Below are 21,608 nucleotides of genomic sequence, written 5' to 3'. Positions count from 1 at the left end.
TTGTTTCATAATTGGTGAGACCCAGTGCAGAATGAAAATGTGGACCTCCTTGTTCTAAAATTATTAAGAATTTCAAAACTGTGACAGCAGAACATTAAATCGGGCAGGGAATCCTAAGTGTAGGGCCCTATGTGACTGTAGAGGGAGACTGTAGCCAGACTTGCCCCAGAATATGCTAAAGTAGTGATCCAGGACCTAAAGAGTGAAGGTAGCTATCCAGAACCTGGACTTTATTATTAACAGAATGGATTTTCCAGTTTCCGTGCTTGTAAAAAGAAAACAATGTGCTTATTATCTGGGACAAAAACATTTTAATGCTATTACTTTAAAGAGTTATCAAGTTGAATCTGGCAATAATTCCATAACCCAATGCAGCCTTACATTTCAACTTAAAATTTTTAAAATTCTGATGTTATCTATCAAGTTGTATAGAAATTATAAAAATCATTAAAATAAATAAATAATAGCAGTAGACATTGTAATTACCATATATGTAAGTAAAACTAATATAAGATCCCTACTGATAGCTTCACAACTTGACTTCCTTTGAAGTTATGAATGATTAATAAGGTCAGCCAAATATCACAGGAATATTTATGTCATTTAGAAGAGCTAATAGCCCAAGATTAGTAAGTGTTTTAAATCAACTTCTAAATAAATCAAAGAGGAAAAAGATTATTTACTTCATCGAGAGCCATTGGTACTGAAGATATAAGGGCTTATGTTTTACTAAGCTACTCTAAAGAAAAAAAGGGAGAAAATTAGAATATATATTAATTTTTTTCTTCTTCTTGGTAAAGCAACAGTAAAGACCAATAGAAATGGTTATCTGTAAAAGAGCAAAGCATATGGTGGAAGGGAACCAGAGGAGACAGATTCCTCACTAGGAGCTGAATGCCTTTTTGTATTTTTTCTTATTTCAACCATGGAAATACAGTATCTATTCAAAAATGAAATAATAAATATGGGCTCCCCAAAATTTTATGACTAAGTCAGAAATAAAAATTAGTGGGGCTCAGTTGGTTAAATGTCGGCCTGCAGTTCCAGTGCTGTGCTGGGTGTAGAGATTACTTAGAAATAAAATCTTTAAAAGAAAGAAGATATTGCCACATTGCTAAACTTTACATTAGCTTGCTCCTGAGAATTACCATTTTTCTTAGATTTGTGTAGATCCAAACTTCAAGCCTGGCTATCTCATTAGAATCAGCAGAAAGGAATATATATTTTGAAGTCAGCCTTCTCTTTATTCTCATATATAGTTCCCCTAATTCTGGGTTACTTTACTAGAAAATAAAATCCGTGTTACTAAATATACTCATGTAATGTGGAAAGAGTCTCTTCAAATTACAAATCCAGGTAAGTATGCATACTTAACAAATTTCAAACAAAGATGAAAATAAAATCCAACTCATGAAAATATTACCTATTAAAAGTCCAATTATCTAAGTCTAATTTAATGTCACTTTTTTCCAGCAGATGCAAATACAAAGCTGACTTGAATTCAGGTATAATTACGATAATGTGGTTTTAATTATGTACACCAAACCAAAGACTGTCTTTTAAAAGTGCATTTTATCTGGAAAATGGCTGTCATTGGACTGGATGATGACAGCCTACCATTACTGGTAGTGCCATTTAATTTCCACATCTAGTGGTTGATAAGAAAAACAAAATTTTTCGGAAATACTCTTTAGTTAGGGCGCCTGGGTGGCTCAGTCCTTAAGCGTCTGCCTTCCACTCAGGTCATGATCCCAGAGTCCTGGGATCAAGTCCCACATCAGGCTCCTTAATGGGGAACCTGCTTCTCCCTCTCCCATTCCCTCTCTATTTGTGCTTTCTCTCTGTGTGTTAAATAAATAAAATCCTTTAAAAAAAGAAAGAAAGAACTTTGGGGTCAGACCAGAGAAATGGAGCAACTTCATATTTCTTCTATTGTTGAAATAAAAACTAAATGAGTTCAGTGTGTAGGCACCAAGCTGTTCTTGTCTTAAGTTCTCTGTATAACATTGCACGTGACCACTAAAACTGCAATTTTCTCTCTTTTTTTAAATTTTTAAATTTTTTTATGAACATATAATGTATTATTAGCCCCAGGGGTACAGGTCTGTGAATCACCAGGTTTACACACTTCACAGCACTCACCATAGCACATACCCTCCCCAATGTCCATAACCCAACCACCCTCTCCATACCCTCCTCCCCCCGGCAACCCTCAGTTTGTTTTGTGACAGTAAGAGTCTCTTATGGTTTGTCTCCCTCCCGATCCCATCTTGTTTCATTTATTCTTTTCCTACCCCTCAAACCCCCCACGTTGCATCTCCACTTCCTCATATCAGGAAGATCATATGATAGTTGTCTTTCTCTGATTGACTTATTTCGCTAAGCATAATACCCTCTAGTTCCATCCACTTCGTCACAAATGGCAAGATTTCATTTCCTTTGAGGCTGCATTGTATTCCATTGTATATATATACCGCATCTTCTTTATCCATTCATCTGTTGATGGACATCTAGGTTCTTTCCACAGTTTGGCTATTGTGGACATTGCTGCTATAAACATTCGGGTGCACATGCCTCTTCAGATCACTACATTTGTATCTTTAGGGTAAATACCCAGTAGAAAACTGCAATTTTCTCTTATAAATTGTTTGGTGTCTACAAAAGATTCTTGTGCAGTCATTAAATGAACATTTATTGATCATGCACTGTGTGTCAGTGGCCTCTCAAAACTTCCTTGAGAAAAATTATTCTATCATGAAAAGCTGGAACACATGCCAAAGTCATGGCAATGTCCTGGTGCTCACAACCCTCTACTGAACAACATTGATGCTTCTAGAGCAGTGCTGTCATTTAAGACATGAATGCAGTATAATAGAGTTAAAACATTCACCAGAATATATCTGGTAAAGTCTGCAAAGAAGCACAGAGAGCCTGTGTCTATTTTTGGATGGAAATATTGCACCTGAGGTATTGAACAAATTATGCAAGATCTGATCACGTTCTTAAATATACCCTAGATCAGCAAAGACACAGGGTGATAATTGGCTGGAGAAGTGAGGATCACGCTGGTGAGGCTGTGGACACAGTGTCAGCCCTTTAAGTTCAAGATCCCATTCACGGCCGAACCTTGCTCAGTATATTTATACAGAGCTTCTCTTTGCCCTTGGATGGGAGTTACTTACATCTCCTCACAACCGGGAAGTTTGTGAGAGACCTGATCAGTTCAGGATAAAAACATTCATTCTGGGGGCACCTGGGTGGCTCAGTCAGTTAAGCGTCTGCCTTCAACTAAGGTTGTGAATCCGGGGTCCTGGGACCTACCTTTTGTTGTTGGGCTCCCTGCTCAGGGCAGAGCCTACTTTACCCTCTGCCTGCAGCTCCCCCTGCTTGTGTGCTCGCGCTCTCTCTCCTCTCTGTGTCAAATAAATACATAAAATCTTTTTTAAAAAGATTTTAAAAAACATTCATTTCAGCTGGAATAAATCAGGTTATTTTCCTTCAGACTGGTCACAGAAAAGGTTCTGACAACCCCATTCATTTACTTCCCAAACGTTTGTCTTTTCCTAGTAATAAAACCAATACGTGTTTATTTTAGCAAATTTGCAAGACGTGGGAAAGTTGAAAGAGATCAATGAAATTCATCCATAATCATCTCTCAATAGAAACTGCTGATAACACTTTGGTGTCCTTCCTTGAATCATACTGAATATTCAGTTTTGAATCCAGCTTTTTTTCTCTTACTATTTTATGATGCATTTTTTTCTAGGGTTTTAAAAGTTTTCAATTAAGTCATTTTTAATGCTGGTATATTATTCTATGGAATGAATAAACTATACTTTATAAAATACTCTCTTGTTTTTGAACATTTAAATTGCTTTCAGACTTTTACTATTATAAATAATAATGCCATTAAAATCCTTGTACAGAAATTGTCATCTAAATTTCTGACTCTTGTGATCCATTCCTTTAAGAAGAATTACTATAATGCACATTTTTCCTTTAATGCATATTTCTCCAGGAAATTTCACTGAGCATTTTACTATATAGAAGTCACTGTGCATGATCTACAGACAATACAAATATGAATTAAACAGAGTTCACCACTAAGAAGCTTACAATCTAGAAGGGAAAATCAGACAAAAGTATACATAACTGTAATAAATATTGGAAAGGGATACATTTCATGAACAAAGGTTTTGATTTGCCCTTTGGAGACTCAAAAATGAGGACTCTTTTCTCATGACAAATTGAAACCTCTTTGCATGAAAATGTTTATTCCCTGCTTTAAAGGCTGTTTCTGATTGCTAATATTTTCATTAAAATGTTTATCATTTAAACATTTTAACATCTACTTTGGGAAAAAAAAACTCTATTGGATGTATTGCATAAATATCACTGACTTCAGGTTTATAGTTTGTCTCTTTCCCAGGAGAAATTTCAAGCATTTGAATATGGTTACTTTGTTTTCTAATGATGCAGGGTTGTGTGGGTGGCTGCAAATCCCTATAGACGTGAGCCTTGTAATAAAGCAATGGTGTCACTGGGGAAAGTTGTAGGTTGTGATTATAGATTAGCACACACTCTTACAGATTCAGTATGTTAGCTTCCATTGATTTGTTATGGTAGGTACAAAGGCATCATCTCGCTGAGCTTAAATGACAGGTTTTGATAATAGTTTTATCATTTTTCAAAATCAGACGAAACTTTTATGTAGGTTTCTTATTTCCATTGTATCAGGGGTCAAAAAATTTTGTAAAGGATCAGAGAGGAAATATTTTCGGATTGTGTCTATCTCATCTGTGTCACAGCCACTCAGCTCTGCCATTGTAATGTGAAAGCAATTGTGAACTGCTGACTGGCTTCAATAAATATTCATGGACATGGAAATCGGCATTTTACATAAATTTTATATGTCATAAAATACTATTATTTTGATTTTTTCCCACACCATTTAATTAAAAGCCCTTGTTAGTTCATAGGCCATACAAAAATAATCCGTGGGTGGGCTGCATTTGGCCCACAGGTCATAGTTTGCTGGCTTGCTGCCTAGATCATCTCATTCAAAAGCAACAGATATGTACAAATTCTAAAATAAAACCCTTTAAGCAGCAATACTAAAAGATTAAATACAAGGCTTTATAATTTTACAACTTTAAGTACTTTCCTTAAAATTTGGATCAACCATTTCCCTTGTATTGGTATGCTTTTGGCTACAGGTAATAACAAAGTGTGACTAATGCCGGCTTAACTCTGAGGACAAGTTATTTTATCACTTATCAAGGATTCAAGACATAGGACATTTCAGGATTGGTTGCAGAGCACACTGAACTCTGCAATGGCCCAGGGCTCTTTCCAACATGCTGTTCTGCCACCCTTAGTAGATCCTACAACATCGCCTCTCCTGGTCACAAGATGACTAGGCATTTCAGGACTTATATCTGTATCCTTACAAAGCCACATCTGCAAGCAGAGGGAGCACGAAGGAGGCAGGTAGGGAATCAGTTCTTTTCAATAGGTTATTTTCTTACTGAGTAAGAAAATTCTTCCCAGAAGTCCACAGCAGTTTTCCCCTTAAGACCCATAGTGCAGAACCAGTCATATATGCATGTACACTCTCCCCTTAACTCATCAGCTGACAAAGAAAATAGGATTACCATGATCATCTGGCACCATCTAGCCTTTGCTGTGAAGGAATACAACTTGTCTGTCCATATTGCCGCCAATATTTGAATGACATTGGGTTCTGTTAGCAAGGAAAAGTGGGGATGACAGTTGAGTAGACAAAGAGTGCTTGCCACATTCTTTTAATTTTTAATAATTTATGAGTTGATATATTTAAGGTGTATAAAACCAAATCAACAGGAAAAACACAATTTATTGAATGAGATATGGGCCTTTTGTTACTCCATATGCATTTTTGTATTTTGTTAAGTATTTTGTAACGTATTTTGTAACTCCATGGTACATTTTCTAACTTCTTTGTATACTCTACCACTAATTCACTCTTGATCAGTCCTGAATATTTCCGCTCTACAAGGCCAAACTTGTACCATGACAGGTTCAGGTGACACCTCAAATTTGTGCAAATCTTCTAAGAGGTGTGTATATATTTTTCCTTGCACAAGTCACTAATACATGCAATACCTGGTAAAAATACAGAAGTAGGAACTAAATTAACATGGACATTAATTAACATTAAATAATACATGTGAAATTATATATCTATGACCATAATTTCTAACATGTCATTTCATATATATGGTTTCATATATATGAAACTATTGAAATCTCAACTTGCATCAGCTCGATATATCATACTGTTTACTAAGTTCCTATTAAAATAAATGCATCTTCTTCTTCAAGTAGGTTTTTATACAATTATCTCCTGTAAATGCTACTACGTAAAGGCAGCATGGCTCACGTTCATGGCTTTTAGTCACCTTTATTACTTTAATGGCATTTATATAAATTTCTACCCAGTGATAGCATCAAAGTGAATAACTATAAATTTATAATTTATTTATTGAGGAAATAACAATTTACTATTAAAATGAGAGAACTTTTTTTTTTAAAGATTTTATTTATTTATTTGACAGACAGAAATCACAAGTAGACAGAGAGGCAGGCAGAGAGAGAGAGGGAAGCAGGCTCCCTGCTGAGCAGAGAGCCCGATGTGGGACTCGATCCCAGGACCCTGAGATCATGACCTGAGCCGAAGGCAGCGGCTTAACCCACTGAGCCACCCAGGTGCCCCTAAAATGAGAGAACTTTTATCTTTCTCTCGTGAGTTAAAAATAAGAATAACTTTGTTACAAAGTGTTGATTTCCCTTAGATTCCAGTTTTAGAAATGATGTCCTATTAATAGTTGAAGCAGCTTACCGATTCCTAATTTTTCTCCTGAATATTCTTTTTAGGCTTTATCTTGCTTATTAGGGACTAGATCAGTTGGAGACTGGTTAGGTTGTTAAAATTAAATTGAATGTTTGTTTAAAACATTTAAACTAGAACGAAGAGACATATGTCAACCTACATGTGATTTTTGCTACATTGGGAAGTCTAAAGATAAAATTTAAGGAACATGAATTAGTCTATAGTCTTCCTGTGCATTTTTCTAGTCTGACTTTATGTGTTAATTCCTAGGAAAGAGGTGATTCTGAGCTGCCAGCTCCTCTCCATACTGTGGCTCCAACATAGTGTGGGGTTCCAGGTTCCTCCAACGGTCCTTCTGCATTCCAGCAGGCAGTCAGAGAAGAGGACTAGCTCATCTCCTGGTAAGGGTGCAGAAGCCAGCCCTGAGGTGACACATACCACTTCTGTCCACAAAATTCTGAAGACTGTAGTGACATGGCTCCACCTAATTGCAAGGGAAGTGTGTGTCCAAATGAAAATGATGTGGGATTTGGTTAGTGTTCAGCGCTATCTCAGTCACAGAGAGCTGTCGTGCATAGACACCTGTGAAATATGCACATCTCAGGCTGCCTGGGTGGCTCAGCCCATTAAATGCCCACGCAGGGCTCCCAGCTCAGCAAGGATACTGCTTCTCCCTCTCCCTGCCCCCAGGTCTTGCTCTCTCTCAAATAAATACAATTTTTAAAAAAGAAATAAACAAACAAAAAGAAACGTGCACATCTCTGTGTCAGCATCCTGCAGAGCTCTCATTCAATATGTGTTGATTAGTGGCAAACTTCCTATTAGATATATAGATGAATAAAACAGTATATGAAGACTATATGTGCAAGATGATGCTCAATATTTTGTTCTACTCTAACCAAAGATAACTTGAGATCAAATGGAGTTGTTTGACCCACTCACCTAGTGTTGCAAAACACAGCCATCAAATGCAAAGTCTGTTAGAAATTGTTGCAGAAAATTGTAAGCAGCAGTAATATTGATAGAAGTAATGTCAGATGATATACATATATTTTTAAAGATTGTATTTATTTATTTGTCAGAGAGAGAGTGTGTGTGCACAAGCAGGAGGAGCAGCAGGCAGAGGGAGAGGAAGAGGCAGGCTTTTCTGCTGAGTAAGGAGCCCAATGTAGGACTCTATCCCAGGACCCTGGGATCATGACCTGAGCCAAAGGCAGATGCCTAACTAACCGAGACACCCAGTGCCCCCAGATCGTGTATATATATTATAAACATTCCATCTGAAAATACAGACATCCTCTGATATATTATTAGGCAACTATGAACAACTTTGAATCAAAAAACAAATAGAAATATGTATACATAACTCAAAATATCCAAATGAGGAAGCATAGAACTCTTGCTACAAATACTTATGGTAAGATACCTTTTTGCCCCAAACAGGTATGTTTACTACAGTTATCTACAGAAAGAATGAGCTTTCTACAGAGAAAGTATTTCTGTGTGTGTATGTGTGCATGTGTGTGTGGGGGGGGTGATTTTATCAGTAACCAGTTCTCTAAAAAATGTTGCAGGGGCGCCTGGGTGATTCTGTTGGTTAAATGTCCAACTCTTGATTTTGGCCCAGGTCATGATCTCAGGGTCCTGGGACTGAGCCCCACATCAGGGTCCCTGCTCCCTGCTCAGTGGGAAGTCTGCTTTTCTCCCTTTGCATCCCTCCAAAATAAATAAATAAATCTTAAAAAAAAAAAAAAGATTGACAGCATCTGCCCACTTAAAAAATAGGTTATTTCAAGGTTACTCCATAGGTGGCTAGTATGGTAGTATTGATTGCAATACCACTTTTTTATAGAACCAAATACATTAAGTTATAAATTTTTCAATTATGGTCAACTCATGGTAATTGTAGTAAAACTTCTTTCAACATTAACTTGTCTTTGAAACTACTTGTTTAAATTATTTCCAGTACTATATAGCACAGTAGATAACACTGCAATTACACTGAAAGTGAAACAATGTTTAAGGGCAATGTAGTGATATGCATAATAAATCCAAAGGGAGCAAAACCTCCTTTCAACAAGGTCTGAAAGGATGCATTAAAAATTAGGGGGTATTTCCTTCTCCTCAGTGGTATGTCTATTGAAGTATCAGCCAAGTAGACTGAGACAGTTGAATTGCCCTCCTCAAAGGTTACTTCAGGAGGACTGGATTAAGGGCTAACCAGTTTGCTAGAGGAGATGTTACCTGGGTGAAGGACCATTTGAATAAATGTGGAGTGGTTTTTAAGGTGGAAGTGATAGCTGGGGAACTTTATCTGCTTGAGTTGGAAGGCTGGAGTTCTTGGAATGCTGTCCTTTCCCCTCCTATCTCTGATTTTGGAACACAATCCCTTCATTATTAGAGTCGCGAATTTTTAAGTGCACATAAACCAATTTAACATGTATTTTCTTCAATTTGCTGTTTAGCTAGTGTTAAACAAAACAACAAATTAAATAGACTCTAACGTGTATTACTAATAAAGTCCTAAAAGTGATCATGGTGATGTAGGGTTCTGATGCCCTTCTGGAAATCTGTGGGTTGTTAGCACCACCTTTCTCTTTTACTTCCACACATCCCTCATCATCTCTAGTCTGATGCTTCTGGTAATATAATTTGATTCGGTGAGACAAGGACAAGACATTGATGCAGAAACTCGAGTAGGGATTTTAGGTCTGCAGCGACTCACTGTAGGTTCCGCGCTTTGGTTTCCTTATCTGAAATACTTAATTCACTGGGTAGCTCTAGGACATAAATAAGATTATTATCAAGCGCCCGGCACAGCGGCTTGAGACCGCAGGTGAGCGCGGCTGACCTTTTGAGCACAGGTGTGTGCCGCAGGTGCGCGCCCGTGCGATTCCTCTCGGCCAAGGGGCGAGCCCGCTACGCGCCGAGCGGGACAGGGGCGGAGCCGTCCGGTGAAAACCGGCTCCCTAGCCGCGCCCTGGGCGCTTCCAAGAGCACTGCGAGTCCTTGGCTGCTTGCCCCGCTGGAGGCGGAGGCGGCGGCGGCGGCGGAACGAACTGCCTGTACTCTGCGCGCTCTGCGCTCCGCCCTCGGGGCTTGCGGGCCATCCGCTCGCAGGGAGGAGGCTGGACGCAGCCCGGCCGGCCGCTGCAGCGGCGTCAGGTGAGTGCGGGCGCCGCAGAGACTGAGGCGTTGCGGCAGGGCCAGGAGTCCGAGCCAAATTCTCAGCGCGGCCCAGAGCGTCCCGGGAGGGAGGGGACGCCGGCGCCGAGCAGCCCGCAGTCGCCCCTCTTGAGTCGCACCGAGCGTGGCACGCAGGCGACGCCCCACGGGGTCCGGTCACCCCGAAGGAGCCGGTCGAGCGACATTTGCTGACGGACGAGCGTGATAGAGAGGCGGGAGCTGAGAGCGAATCCCGCGCGATGAGCGGGGAGGGCGGCTACAACTTCAGGCGGACGGCTATACGGCGGAAGCCCGGTCCCTTCCACCTGCAGCTGGGGACCCCTCAGCCCTGGAGACCCTCGTCGCACTGGGGACGGCCCGAGACGGACGCCTTCAGGAGCCAGGCACCTGCGGACAACCCAGGTGAGTGCCCTGCGGGGCAGGGGCGGGCGGGGGCGTTGCCGCCGGAGAAAGCCGCTCGGAGCGCCCTGCAGGTGCGCCCAGTCTCCTTGCTGCTAAGGGAGCCCAGTGGGGGGAGCTTCCCAGATGGCTGAGCCGGGCCGTCCACCCCTTACCGGTTGTGTCCCTTCCCCCAAAGGACCTTGGGCAGGAACCCGCGGGGGGTTGAGCTTGCCCTGGAGGTCCCTTATCAGGGAATTCCGGGACTAACGGTATTATTTTTAAAAGTTTGGCTACGAAGTAATAAAGCCCATTCTGAGACACTGAAGTTTAAGTTTCTTAGTTAAATTCCTGCTTCAGCAGACCTCGTGAAGGACTAGTACAACGCATGTAGCCTAGTTGTACTAGGCTGATGTTCACCTTAGTCGGCTCGCGTAGCTGTTGGTAACCTCGGACCAGCTATCCTGAGTGCTCGGGTTTTCGCTTTTGCAGAATACGCTTGACTCCCACCTTACGTGTGAAAAGCGGCGTCTCTCATAAGGAAACAGATTCCTAATATCAAGAAATGGAACTATTATCGCTCTTTTCGTATAGATAAATTCAGCTATCAGTAATGCGGTATTTTGAGTAGTGAATTCTCGTCGAATCTTAGTATTGGAAGAAATCCTAAAGATCTGTTCAAACCCACGGCATTTCGGAGGGGAGCTTGAAACTATGTGGAATGCTAGGGGTTTTTTCTTGGTTTGTGAAACTGATCTTTAATCCCCTCCCCTTTTTTTGTGCTCCTATCATACTATAGAAACATTTTGTATGTAGACCAGTTATGAGACAAAACTCTCATTCACGCAGCAGAAACGCAAATACTTTTATTCACTTTCATTTTGTTTTGATTAAACAAATGTGTCATGATTATTTAAATGTGATAACATTGGAGTTTTAAAATTTCTCTAATCCTTGTCCTGAAATTGTAGTTAGTAGTCATAGGGTAGAAAAACACGACGGATGATTTACAAATTTAAAGCCACATTAGATAAGGGCAGAAATAGTGATGTGAGAAAATAATGCAACCAAGTAACTGAATTACAGTTTACCTCTCAATTTCCTCTTCTGTAAAATGAGAACAGTGAAATCATCTCTTCTAGATTTAGGTGTGATTCATTCTAAAATGAATGGAAGAGTGTTTTCCTTTCTTAGTGAATATGTTTTGCTTTGTTTTGAAGTTATTTACACTTTTTAAAATTTAGCTACCATTTTTTTTTTTTTAAACATGATCTCTACATCCAACACGGGGCTCGAACTCATGACGCCAATGTCAAGACTCTCATGTTCCTCTGACTGAGTCAGCCAGGTGCCATGAGTTACCAAATTTCTTAATCACTGACTGTTTTCAGTTTTGAGGGCAATAGGATTCAAGTTCTTTACATCATGATTTTATTTAAAATTACATTCAGTTTCCAAACTGAATAGGTGAGCATAAGATGAAGTGACTTAAAAGTAGGAATGAAAGGAGTTGTCGCAGTCTATAAATAATCTTCTATAAAGTACCTTTGCTTATAGAAGAAACAGTCCTTTTTTACTTCAGAGAAAATCCAGAACACTTTTTTTTTTTTTTTAAAGATTTATTTATTTTAGAGAGTGAGTGAGTGCATATGCAGGGGGCAGGGCGGTGGGGGGGCGGCGAAGGAGAGGGAGAGGAAGAGAGAGTCTCAACTGACTCCACACTGAGCATAGGCTTGATCTCAGGACTCTGATATCAGGACCTGAACTGAAACCAAGAGTTGGTCACTTAACTGACTGCCACCCAAGTGCCCCCACAACACTTTTTTTTTCTTTTTCTTTTTGAATTTTTAAAAACTATATTTATTTTACAGAGAGAGCAAATGAGAGCAAGTCGGGGAGGGGCGAGAGAGAAGGAGACTCTCAAGCAGAGTCCCCACTGAGTGTGGACACTGCCTTGGACTGGATTTGATGACCCTGAGATCATGACCTGAGCTGAAACCAAGAGTTAGACACTCAACTGACTGAGTCACTCAGACACCCTTTTTGTTCTTTTCTAAAATGATAGGTAGGGTCGTGATAGGGAGTAGAGGTGCAACTCTTGATCTCCCGGTTATAAGTTCAAGCCCCATGCTGGGTGTAGGGATTACTTAAAAATAAAATCTTTAAAATAGGGGCGTCTGAGTGGCTCAGTGGGTTAAAGCCTCTGCCTTCGGCTCAGGTCATGATCCCAGGGTCCTGGGATCAGGCCCCTTATCAGGCGCTCTGCTCAGCCGGGAGCCTGCTTCCCTCTCTATCTCTGCCTGCCTCTCTGCCTACTTGTGATCTGTGTCTGTCAAATAAATAAATAAAATCTTAAAAAAAATCTTTAAAATAAATAAAATATATAGAGTGTAGCAATAACTTTTCTAGCCTGTTACATTGTCTTGATATTGTTTACACAAACTCAAAGTTCTTGCTGCTGTTAGTTTCAGGGTTGAAAAGTGAAAATGACTTTATCTTCCAAGGTAAGATTGTTCCTCTTTACCAGGATATATATTGGAGAATGATCCAGTGTTCTGACAGGAAGTCTTAACCTATTGAGTGATCACACCCTATTCAACTGGGTAGTGTAAAAACATTTTAGAAAGCGCTTCCTTCTTTGAATCAAATCTGCCTCCCTATTCAGTCTCCTCCAACCATTATTTTATAAGATCCTCTCCAAATCAAAAACTAAACCAGGTTTAAATCTGCAAAAAGTGCCAGTTTCACTGCAGCACCTAGAGAAGTATTTACATATGAAACCACAGCATTTAGACCCATTACATACAGAGTGGATGTTACTCATAATTGTTACTTTCCCTCTTAAAGAAGGAACAAAAACTTGAGAGGTCAAGAGCTTAACAGAAAATTCAGTTTCATGGTATTGTGTTATATCTATGATTGTGAAACCCACTAATTTTAGAGTTTTGTGATTTTTGCCGGGGGAAAAGAAAAAAAAAAAAGTCTACCAACTGCATATGCTGTATATACCTGGCTATGAATTTCCTCATCTAGGTGAAGCAGAGAGTTGAGGTGATTACGATCTAGGCTTTGGGGTCATATAGCATCCAAGTCCTAGCTGTGTGAATTGGACCAAGCCTCTTAATTTCTCAGTGTCTTCATTTATAAAATGGAGAAAACAGTACTTTAAAAGATATAAATAAATGGCACAAAGCAAACATTCCAGGTAGTATCATAACAAGGAATCTTTATCCTCTGTGTCTCAAAGAATCTGGCACTAGGATACTCTAAAAATACTTGTTGAATGAATGAATACCCTCCCCCTATAATGTTCATAATAATGATTTATTGAGTGTGTTTTCTGTATGAAATACTATGCTATGTGATACACACATGTATATGTGTATGAATTTATTTTATAACAGTCCTAATAGTAGTATGCCCATTTTACAGCTAAAAAAATGGAAGCACAGAGAGTTTTACTAACTTGCTTGGAGTCCTAAAATTGGTACTTGTTTTATTAGGATTCAAATTCAAGTGTGCTTAGAGTCAAAGGTGATGGTCCTATACATATAACATTAATCATGTAATTCCATTATGGAAAAAAATCCATAAATGTAAACGGTTACTTGTATAACACAAAGTAAAATGAAAATTTTCTTTTGTGCCTCCCCCCACCCCCATACTTTGAATACTGGTTGCCCTTGAGGGTGGGGAAGAGTTGATCTAGTCACAGTTTTAATATTTTTTTCTGCTATCATTCAAGGCAGCTTATTTCCATAATTCTGTAGTTTTTGGGAATCCTGAAGGCCTTTATTGAAGATGCCTTCCTGTAGAAAATATTTGTTTTTACTTGCAACCTAATATTACTTTTATTAGGCAGGCATTTCCATTACTTGAAGATAGTGTAAATTTGAGTTCAGGCTTGCTCAGGGGAGATCAGCATCATTATCATCATTAATTTTTCCAGTTGGTGTAGGGGCAGACTTTATCGTCCGTTTGCTCTGATGGCAGATTTTTCCTAGGCCACCTTTTTATTCAGGTGTAGCTCTTTCAGTGTGGAACATTGGTGTCTGGTTTAAGGTTCAGTCCTTTCCCATTTCACAAGGTCAAGGCCAGTCTCCCTCTCTCCTGCAAGCCCCTCAGTTCTTGGGCTCTAGTTCTTGGGAATCGTATTGCCGACAGGGTAGCATGGGCTTACGAATTAGTTTGCCATTCAGGTTTAGATTTACTGTTCGTTTTCTTTTTTTCCCTCTTGTCCTTGGGAACCTCCTTTCTTATAACCTCAACAATAAAACTACATTTCAAAGCACAACTGTTGTAATGTATTCATCATCTGGGTACTTTGTGGCCATAGATGTTTCACATTGTATGATGTGCTAGCTTTACATAAGTAGAGTTTCTTTTTCCAGTTCTCACCATGGCTGGAGTACTTGGATTTTCAACACTTAACTCCAATCTCCTGAGTGCTTTTAGAGAAATAATGTCACCATTGTTGGAGGGAGGAGGGATGGAGATTTGGGATCCAGGGATGAGCACTTACTGTGTATTGAACGCTGTCTCTGAGCCAGGACCATGTGTGTTTTACTTCTACTTCTTATTCTTATGACAATCCTATAAGATAGGTTATATTATCCTTTTAGAGAAAAAGACTTAACTACGTTGCTGTACAAACGGCCTAATCATCAGGGGCAAGATTTGAACCAGTTCTCTCTAGCTTCAGTGCTCACATGCTTGACACACTAGTTCTGAAGGTTTCCCAGGGCTTTGAGAGGCAAAGTGCAATGCAACAATGATGTGTTATGTATTTAGGGCTAAGATTATTTGTGACATTAATGAATATAATGATCTGAGCAAATAATTTATCTGAGGATTTAGAGTAAAATAGCAGTGTCCATCAATATTGTTTATGTTTCTTGGAAGCTGCTTAAAGATGGACTTTGAAATAGGAAAGTCCTTCAGAGGGGTAGGAACTAGGAAGCGTTTTCTTACTTGGATTTCCTTCCACGAGCTGTTCGTTGTCTCTTAACGAACAGCTCCGCCAACTTGTGAACCTGAGGACATTCAGAGACTTATTCCACATTTACTTATTTGCTTTCATTCTTCCTCTGCTGATGGAAACTTAGGTTCATAGGTCCAATTGGTGACAGAAGAGGATGTGGGAGTTTGGGGGATGGAATTAAGGGTCTGCCCAAAGCCCTGGACTACCGGGGCACTGGATTCCTTCCTTGTATAGTCAAGGTTGTACTGAAGTTCTTCTGTACATGCGTCTGCTGAAAAGTTGCTTGAAAAAGGAGTCAAACATGATGCATTTAATTTTCTGAGTATAGTGTGAGATTCACTCAGTTTGGACAGAAGCTCATGAACCTGTACTTTTTTTTAAAAAAGTACATCAGATAATTCTCATGATCTGTTTGGTTTCCAAATGTTCTCGTGCTGGCTGCATCAGAGTTACTTGGAGTGCTAATTAGAAATTCCCAGCCGCACCCTAGGTATAATGAGTCAGAATCTCCAAGGGTAGGGTGAGAGAAGCCATATTTTTAACAAGTGCCCCAGATGATTCTGATGTGTAACCAGCTTTATGAACTACTGTGCATTCCCAAACATGGGCAAACCCTGCCTTCAGTCTTAAGCACAGGCAACCAAAATTTGTAGGTGCAAAGCAAAGAATACATGGCTTCTCAACTAGCACATCATCTGGGCCCTCTGTAACTTTTGGCAAATTTTCGGCCCCTAACAGGATGATTTTTTTTTTTTAAGATTTTATTTATTTAACAGACAAAGATCACAAGTAGACAGAGAGGCAGGCAGAGAAAGAGAGGAGGAAGCAGGTTCTCTGCGGAGTTGAGAGCCCAATGTGGGGCTCGATCCCAGGATGCTGGGATCATGACCTGAGCCGAAGGTAGAGGCTTTAACCCACTGAGCCACCCAGGTACCCCTAACTGGTTGATTCTTAATTGCATTTTTTTTTTTTACATCTGTTATAGGTCTTTTCTACTTTGCTCTTATTTCTCAGCCCCATCCTGTTCCTCTTGAAGGAGACTTTATGCAGATGTACAATTTATATCTCACTGGAGTATCTGATATGAACCCACGTACCTTCCTTTCACTTCAGACTTGGCTTCTTTCTACTTGATAGCTGACCTCTTTCTCACTCTGGTGGACAGATCTGGTCCTCCGTCACATTTCTCCTTTTTTACCTTCCCTGGGCTGCATGCCTCTTTACTATCCAGTCCCGGGCTTGTCCCTCACCCCCTCTTTTCCCTCCAGATAAGGTTTGTCTACACTTTATGCTTGGAAGTTCTTTGGAGCTATGACCCAACAGCTTTCTCCCTTAAATCACTCTGTACTTCCCTTGTTGTCTCCACTTCTTTCTTCATCCTGGTCACCCTGTCTTTCTCCCCACTTCCTCTTCTTTTCAGCTGGCTTCTCTTCCCAAGCTGGCATTTGTAGGTAGTCTAGGTCAGCTGTAGATTCCCAAGTATCCTCCTATAAGCTGTTTTTGGACCTTTTTCTTAATTTCTCTGTGGTGTTTGCTTCCTTTTTTTTTTAAATGTATTTATTTATTTGACAGAGAGGGGGAGGGACAGAACGCACATAGGCAGAGGGAGCGGCAGCTCCCTGTACTGGAGTGGATGTGGGCTTGATCCCAGGACTTCAGGATCATGAACTAAGCTGAAGGCAGGCACTGAACTGATTGAGCCACCCAGGTGTTCCATGTTTGCTTCCTTTGAAGACACTTTTCTTGGTCTTGACTGTCATCTGAGTTTATTATTGTACCAGATCTCCAGGTTTCTTCCTCTGGCTAGCCCATTTTTCTTCTTCTTGCCTCATTATTTCCTGCCACCTCTATTCTTTGGTGGTGTCATTCCCCACCCCCAACCCCGGGCTTCTGTAGCTTATCTATACTGCTCTGCGTTTTTGAGAACTGGCTTTTAATACATGTTAATGTGCTAAGGGTACCAAAGTGTGACTTCTTTTTCTGCCAGCAGCACAGCCCCTCCTCCTAACTTTGCTTGGAGGTATTACTAACCTTTAGGCTTCAAAGTTTATTTTAAATCTGCTTTTCTCTCTTGTCTACTTGCCACCCGGTCATCTGCCATTTCTTACTGACTCACCTTTTTTCTTGATGGTGGCCTTTGTCTTATTTCAGACCAGCTTCTCACCAGCAATGTTATTATCCACCTCACACACTCCCATTAATTTTCTTAAATCTGGGTCTTGATCATAATCTTCACATTGTCAGAAGCCTTCTGTGGCTCCCCAACTGCCTGTTATTGATGTCTCTGTTCTAAAATGATCACCTTAGTGAGTCTGGGTCAGACTTCACCAGGAACCTCTCAGTATGAAGATGGATCTTTTAAAATTCATGCAAATATTAACTCTTATTTGAACTCTGAAAGTTGGACTAGTCATACATTGATCACACCTGAGAAATTGTGTGTGTGTGTGTTCAGGAATAAATTTGGCATGGTTTGCAGAGCATTGTCTAGAATTAGTTCTCTGTTCCTGGACTGTAGTTGAAGGTGTGTACATCACCAACAAGTAATCTCGTGCCTGTAATCAACTTTGTATTGCCTCACTGATGCAGGAATGGAGTGGAGAAGACAAACCCAGCTGCCATTCCCCCTTATGCATACCCATGCACTGAAACCAAATTCATCTTCAGCATCTGCAGAAACTAGGGAGCTGCCCCCATTCTGGGGAATGCATTGAGCCACAGGGCAGCCTTGCTGCAGACCAATCTGCCACCTGCTCTGCAAGGCTGAGTTGTTTTCTGGGACCTCTAACAAGATTTTGGGTTAGTCCACATATTAATAGTAATCCTAAAAAGTGCAGTGACTTTAAGAAAAGGTTATCTGTGTTTTTAAAATGTATGCTAGTGAGTGTATTTAGGAGTGGAAAGTCCCTTGGTACAAGCAAATAAATAAGATGCCCTAACTGAAGGATACAGAGGAATCATGCTTATAGTTTCAAATACAATGCAAAATGATGTATGTGAGTTTATCAAATTGTAGCCAAATTCAATTAAAATTGCATTTAATTTTCCTATCAAGGATTTTTATAAACAATGTCATCTTCATTTCCCCTGTAGAAAGTTGAGTAACCTATATCTTTTTTTCCCCTAAATTATGCTACATAATGGTATCATATTGACAACATACAATGCTGATAAATGGTATCGGGAGTCCAAAGCTGAATGAGACAGATGCCATGACCTTTAGTGATTTCCATCCTAGAAGGAGGAATATGATCTATAATAAACACCAGGGTGTAAGTTAGTATTGGGTATAAGAGCAATAATCAGTGTGCTTGTAGTTCAGGGGAAGGAAATCTATACCAGGTTGGGAAAACGATTTCATCTCCAAGTTCTATTCAGAGCCCTATGCCAATTACCTCCATCTATATCTCTGTTCTCTTTTCAGATCCCTGTATCCTGCACTACAGAGTTTGCCTCCTATAATCCCACTAAAGCTAGGGATTCTTCAGTCCTTCAGCAGATGTTTCAGTGTTTACTATGGATCAGGCATTGTGGCAGGGTCTAGAAATCGAGGTGAGAAAAGTCCATGAAAAGAGCTGAGTGTGGGCTTTGGAGTTAGACTGGCTGGGTTTGAATCCTCCTCTAGTAATTAACCGGCTGATTTGGATCTCTTTTTGGCTCTGTTCTCTCATCTATAAAATGGGAATATTAATATTACCCGCATCATAGAATTGTTGGCAGGATAAAAATTGATATTCTTAAAGGGCTTAGAACAGTGCTTAGGAAGTGTTCAGGTAAGTTTCAGTATTTTTGTTGGGATGAACACAAGTGCTAGCTTCACAATCTGGCATTCTCTTCTCATTTTCTGTGTCTGTCTAGTCTACTGCTGTCTCACAAGATTGTGATTGGTTGCCTCCAGTCATCCCCAAGGAGTGTGAGCTCCTCCCCAAGGAGCAGGCTATGCTGGGCACATGTCTTCCATCCTTTTACATCCCCTTCCTGCTCAGCCCCACTCACCCCCTCGTGAAAGCGCCCCTCACTACTGACCTCTGTCCTCGGTCTTTCCTCTTGTGCTGTCTTGAGCCCCACTTTGATGTCAGACTTCCCTAAAGCCTGGATTGTGTCACAAAACCATCACCCTCTTCCTCTGTTTCCTAACATTCTGGCCTTCTCTTTACCATGCTGCTTTTCTGGTGACACAAATAGCAGCTGGGCATCTTGCAGGACCGATCCACAGATCTGGTCAGGATATGAGGCCCTCCCTCCCTTAACTTTCCCTGACTATTTGTTGTCTGTGTTCCTAGAAGAAAATCTTCCTGCATTCACTCTTGCCAGCCAACTCAAGTTGCTGCACCTGCTGTCCAGTCCCTAACTTGTATGGTCCATTGCCATCACTCCTTAGGGGCCCTTTGAAGTCCATTTGAGGACTCAATAAATATTATGTACACAGAAGAACCCCGAACTAGCTTGGCACATTTTGGTTCAGCATGAGAATTTTCTGGCAACATTGCCAGAAAATGGAATTGGGTTCCTTTGCTGGTTGTGAGCTTCTTATTAATGAGGATGCTCAAGGAGAGGCTGGGGGATTGAGCGGCTGAGCTTAGAGGAGATATGCTGTCTCTCTGGCCTGTGCACCCTGTGCACAGACCCTTCTTGCGTCAGTGCTTCTCTGCTTTCCTTCTGAGTCTACACGGTTCCTGTGCTCCTATCAACAACATGTGTTAGGGAAGGCCTGAGAGTGGTGTACTTTGTTCTTTGAGAATTCATGTACTAGGTGTCCTTTTTAGGTTACCAGTTGTGCTTATTCAGGCATTCTTTCTGATGTTGATATGTCTTGAGTAAGAGACCATTGGAGTTGGGAGGACCTAGATTGTTCCTGCACTGGAAGACCCAGAGTGCTTTGTTGTAGAAGTTTTGTTCTCTTCTAGCTTTGCCTCTTGTTTTCCATTCCTGCTGCCCTCCTTTCTTCCTTGCCTGCTTCCAAGCCTTTTTCTTCCTTGCCTGTTGGGTTTCTCACTAGTAGGACCTGTCTTTTAAGGTCAAAACTCTTCCCTCCCCCCACAAAAAACTCTTAATAATCATTGTCTTTCTGCCCAGATCTAATAGGCTTGTCTTAAAAGGCCATCTGAGTGGTAGGTGCTAGGTATGATCAGAAGCAAGGTTTTAGCTTCCAGCTCTTATAGCAAAAGATGGGACTGTGGAGCAGCTGATACCTGAAATAGCTCTATATTGTTTTCCAGATCGTAGTGTATTTCATCAGATCTAAAATGTATATTTTATCACGTTTTAACATCTCTGAAATGGGATGCTTTCTGTTGATGGCATTAAAAAAAATTGTAAGATGTTGAAATGTAGATTAGCCTGAATTTTAAAACCTAACTGCACAATATTTACTGCCTCTAAATAGTAGTAAAGATTACGAAATACATTCCTGGATTATATAACTGAGAACATCGACTAACAGCTTTCCTCTTCCTCTCTTCTAAACCCAAAACATACTTTGCATTGTTATCTCTCTGTATCTCTGGCAACTTCTTCAACCTCCTTAATTATAATTACTATAAGAGTCATAATAATAGCTACTATTTATCCAGCACTTTGTTGGTCAGACACTGTCTTAAGTACTTCATGTGCATAAACTCACTCATTACAAATAGAATCCGTAATCCCACTGTAGAAAAATGGAATCAGGGTGCCTGGGTGGCTCAGTGGGTTAATCCTCTGTCTTTGGCTCAGGTCATGATCTCAGGGTCCTGGGATCGAGCCCCACATCGGGCTCTCTGCTCAGCGGGGAGCCTGCTTCCCCCCCTTTCTCTGCCTGCCTCTCTGCCTCCTTGTGATCTCTCTTTCTCTCTGTCAAATAAATAAATAAAATCTTAAAAAAAATAAGAAAAATAGAATCAGAAGCCCAGGCAGGTTCAATAATTTGTTGAAGTTCATATGGCTGGGCAAGTCAGGATGTAAAGTCATGCCCTTAACCCCTGGACTTTTCTCTCTCTCATTAATTTCTTATTGACAGTTTTTAACATCTCTGAACCTAAAGATATTAGTTGTTAATTTTAAATAATGGAGGAAATACATTTCCCTGATAATTTTGTCTACTTTATCCATAGTATTAAAAATAAAAGCAGGGATGCCTGGGTGGCTCAGTTCGTTAAGCGGCTGCCTTCGGCTCGGGTCATGATCCCAGCGTCCTGGGATCGAGTCCCACAT

At 40.5% G+C, this 21,608-nt stretch overlaps 1 protein-coding gene across 1 annotated transcript in view; it reads left to right on the top strand.

The window, feature by feature from the left end:
• The first annotated feature begins 9,917 nt into the window (after positions 1-9,917).
• FGD4 (FYVE, RhoGEF and PH domain containing 4) overlaps positions 9,918-21,608 on the top strand; it is a 220,411-nt gene continuing 208,720 nt past the window's right edge. The window contains 1 exon segment of the mRNA XM_047740878.1: positions 9,918-10,459. Coding sequence (XP_047596834.1) covers positions 10,297-10,459 — 163 coding nt within the window. The 5' untranslated portion in view covers positions 9,918-10,296.

This window comes from Lutra lutra, chromosome 8 (genome assembly GCF_902655055.1).
Source record: "Lutra lutra chromosome 8, mLutLut1.2, whole genome shotgun sequence".
Classification (NCBI taxonomy): Eukaryota; Metazoa; Chordata; class Mammalia; order Carnivora; family Mustelidae; genus Lutra; species Lutra lutra.
The sequence above is the reverse complement of the archived record's forward strand: the minus strand, read 5'-3'. Positions and strand labels throughout refer to the sequence as shown.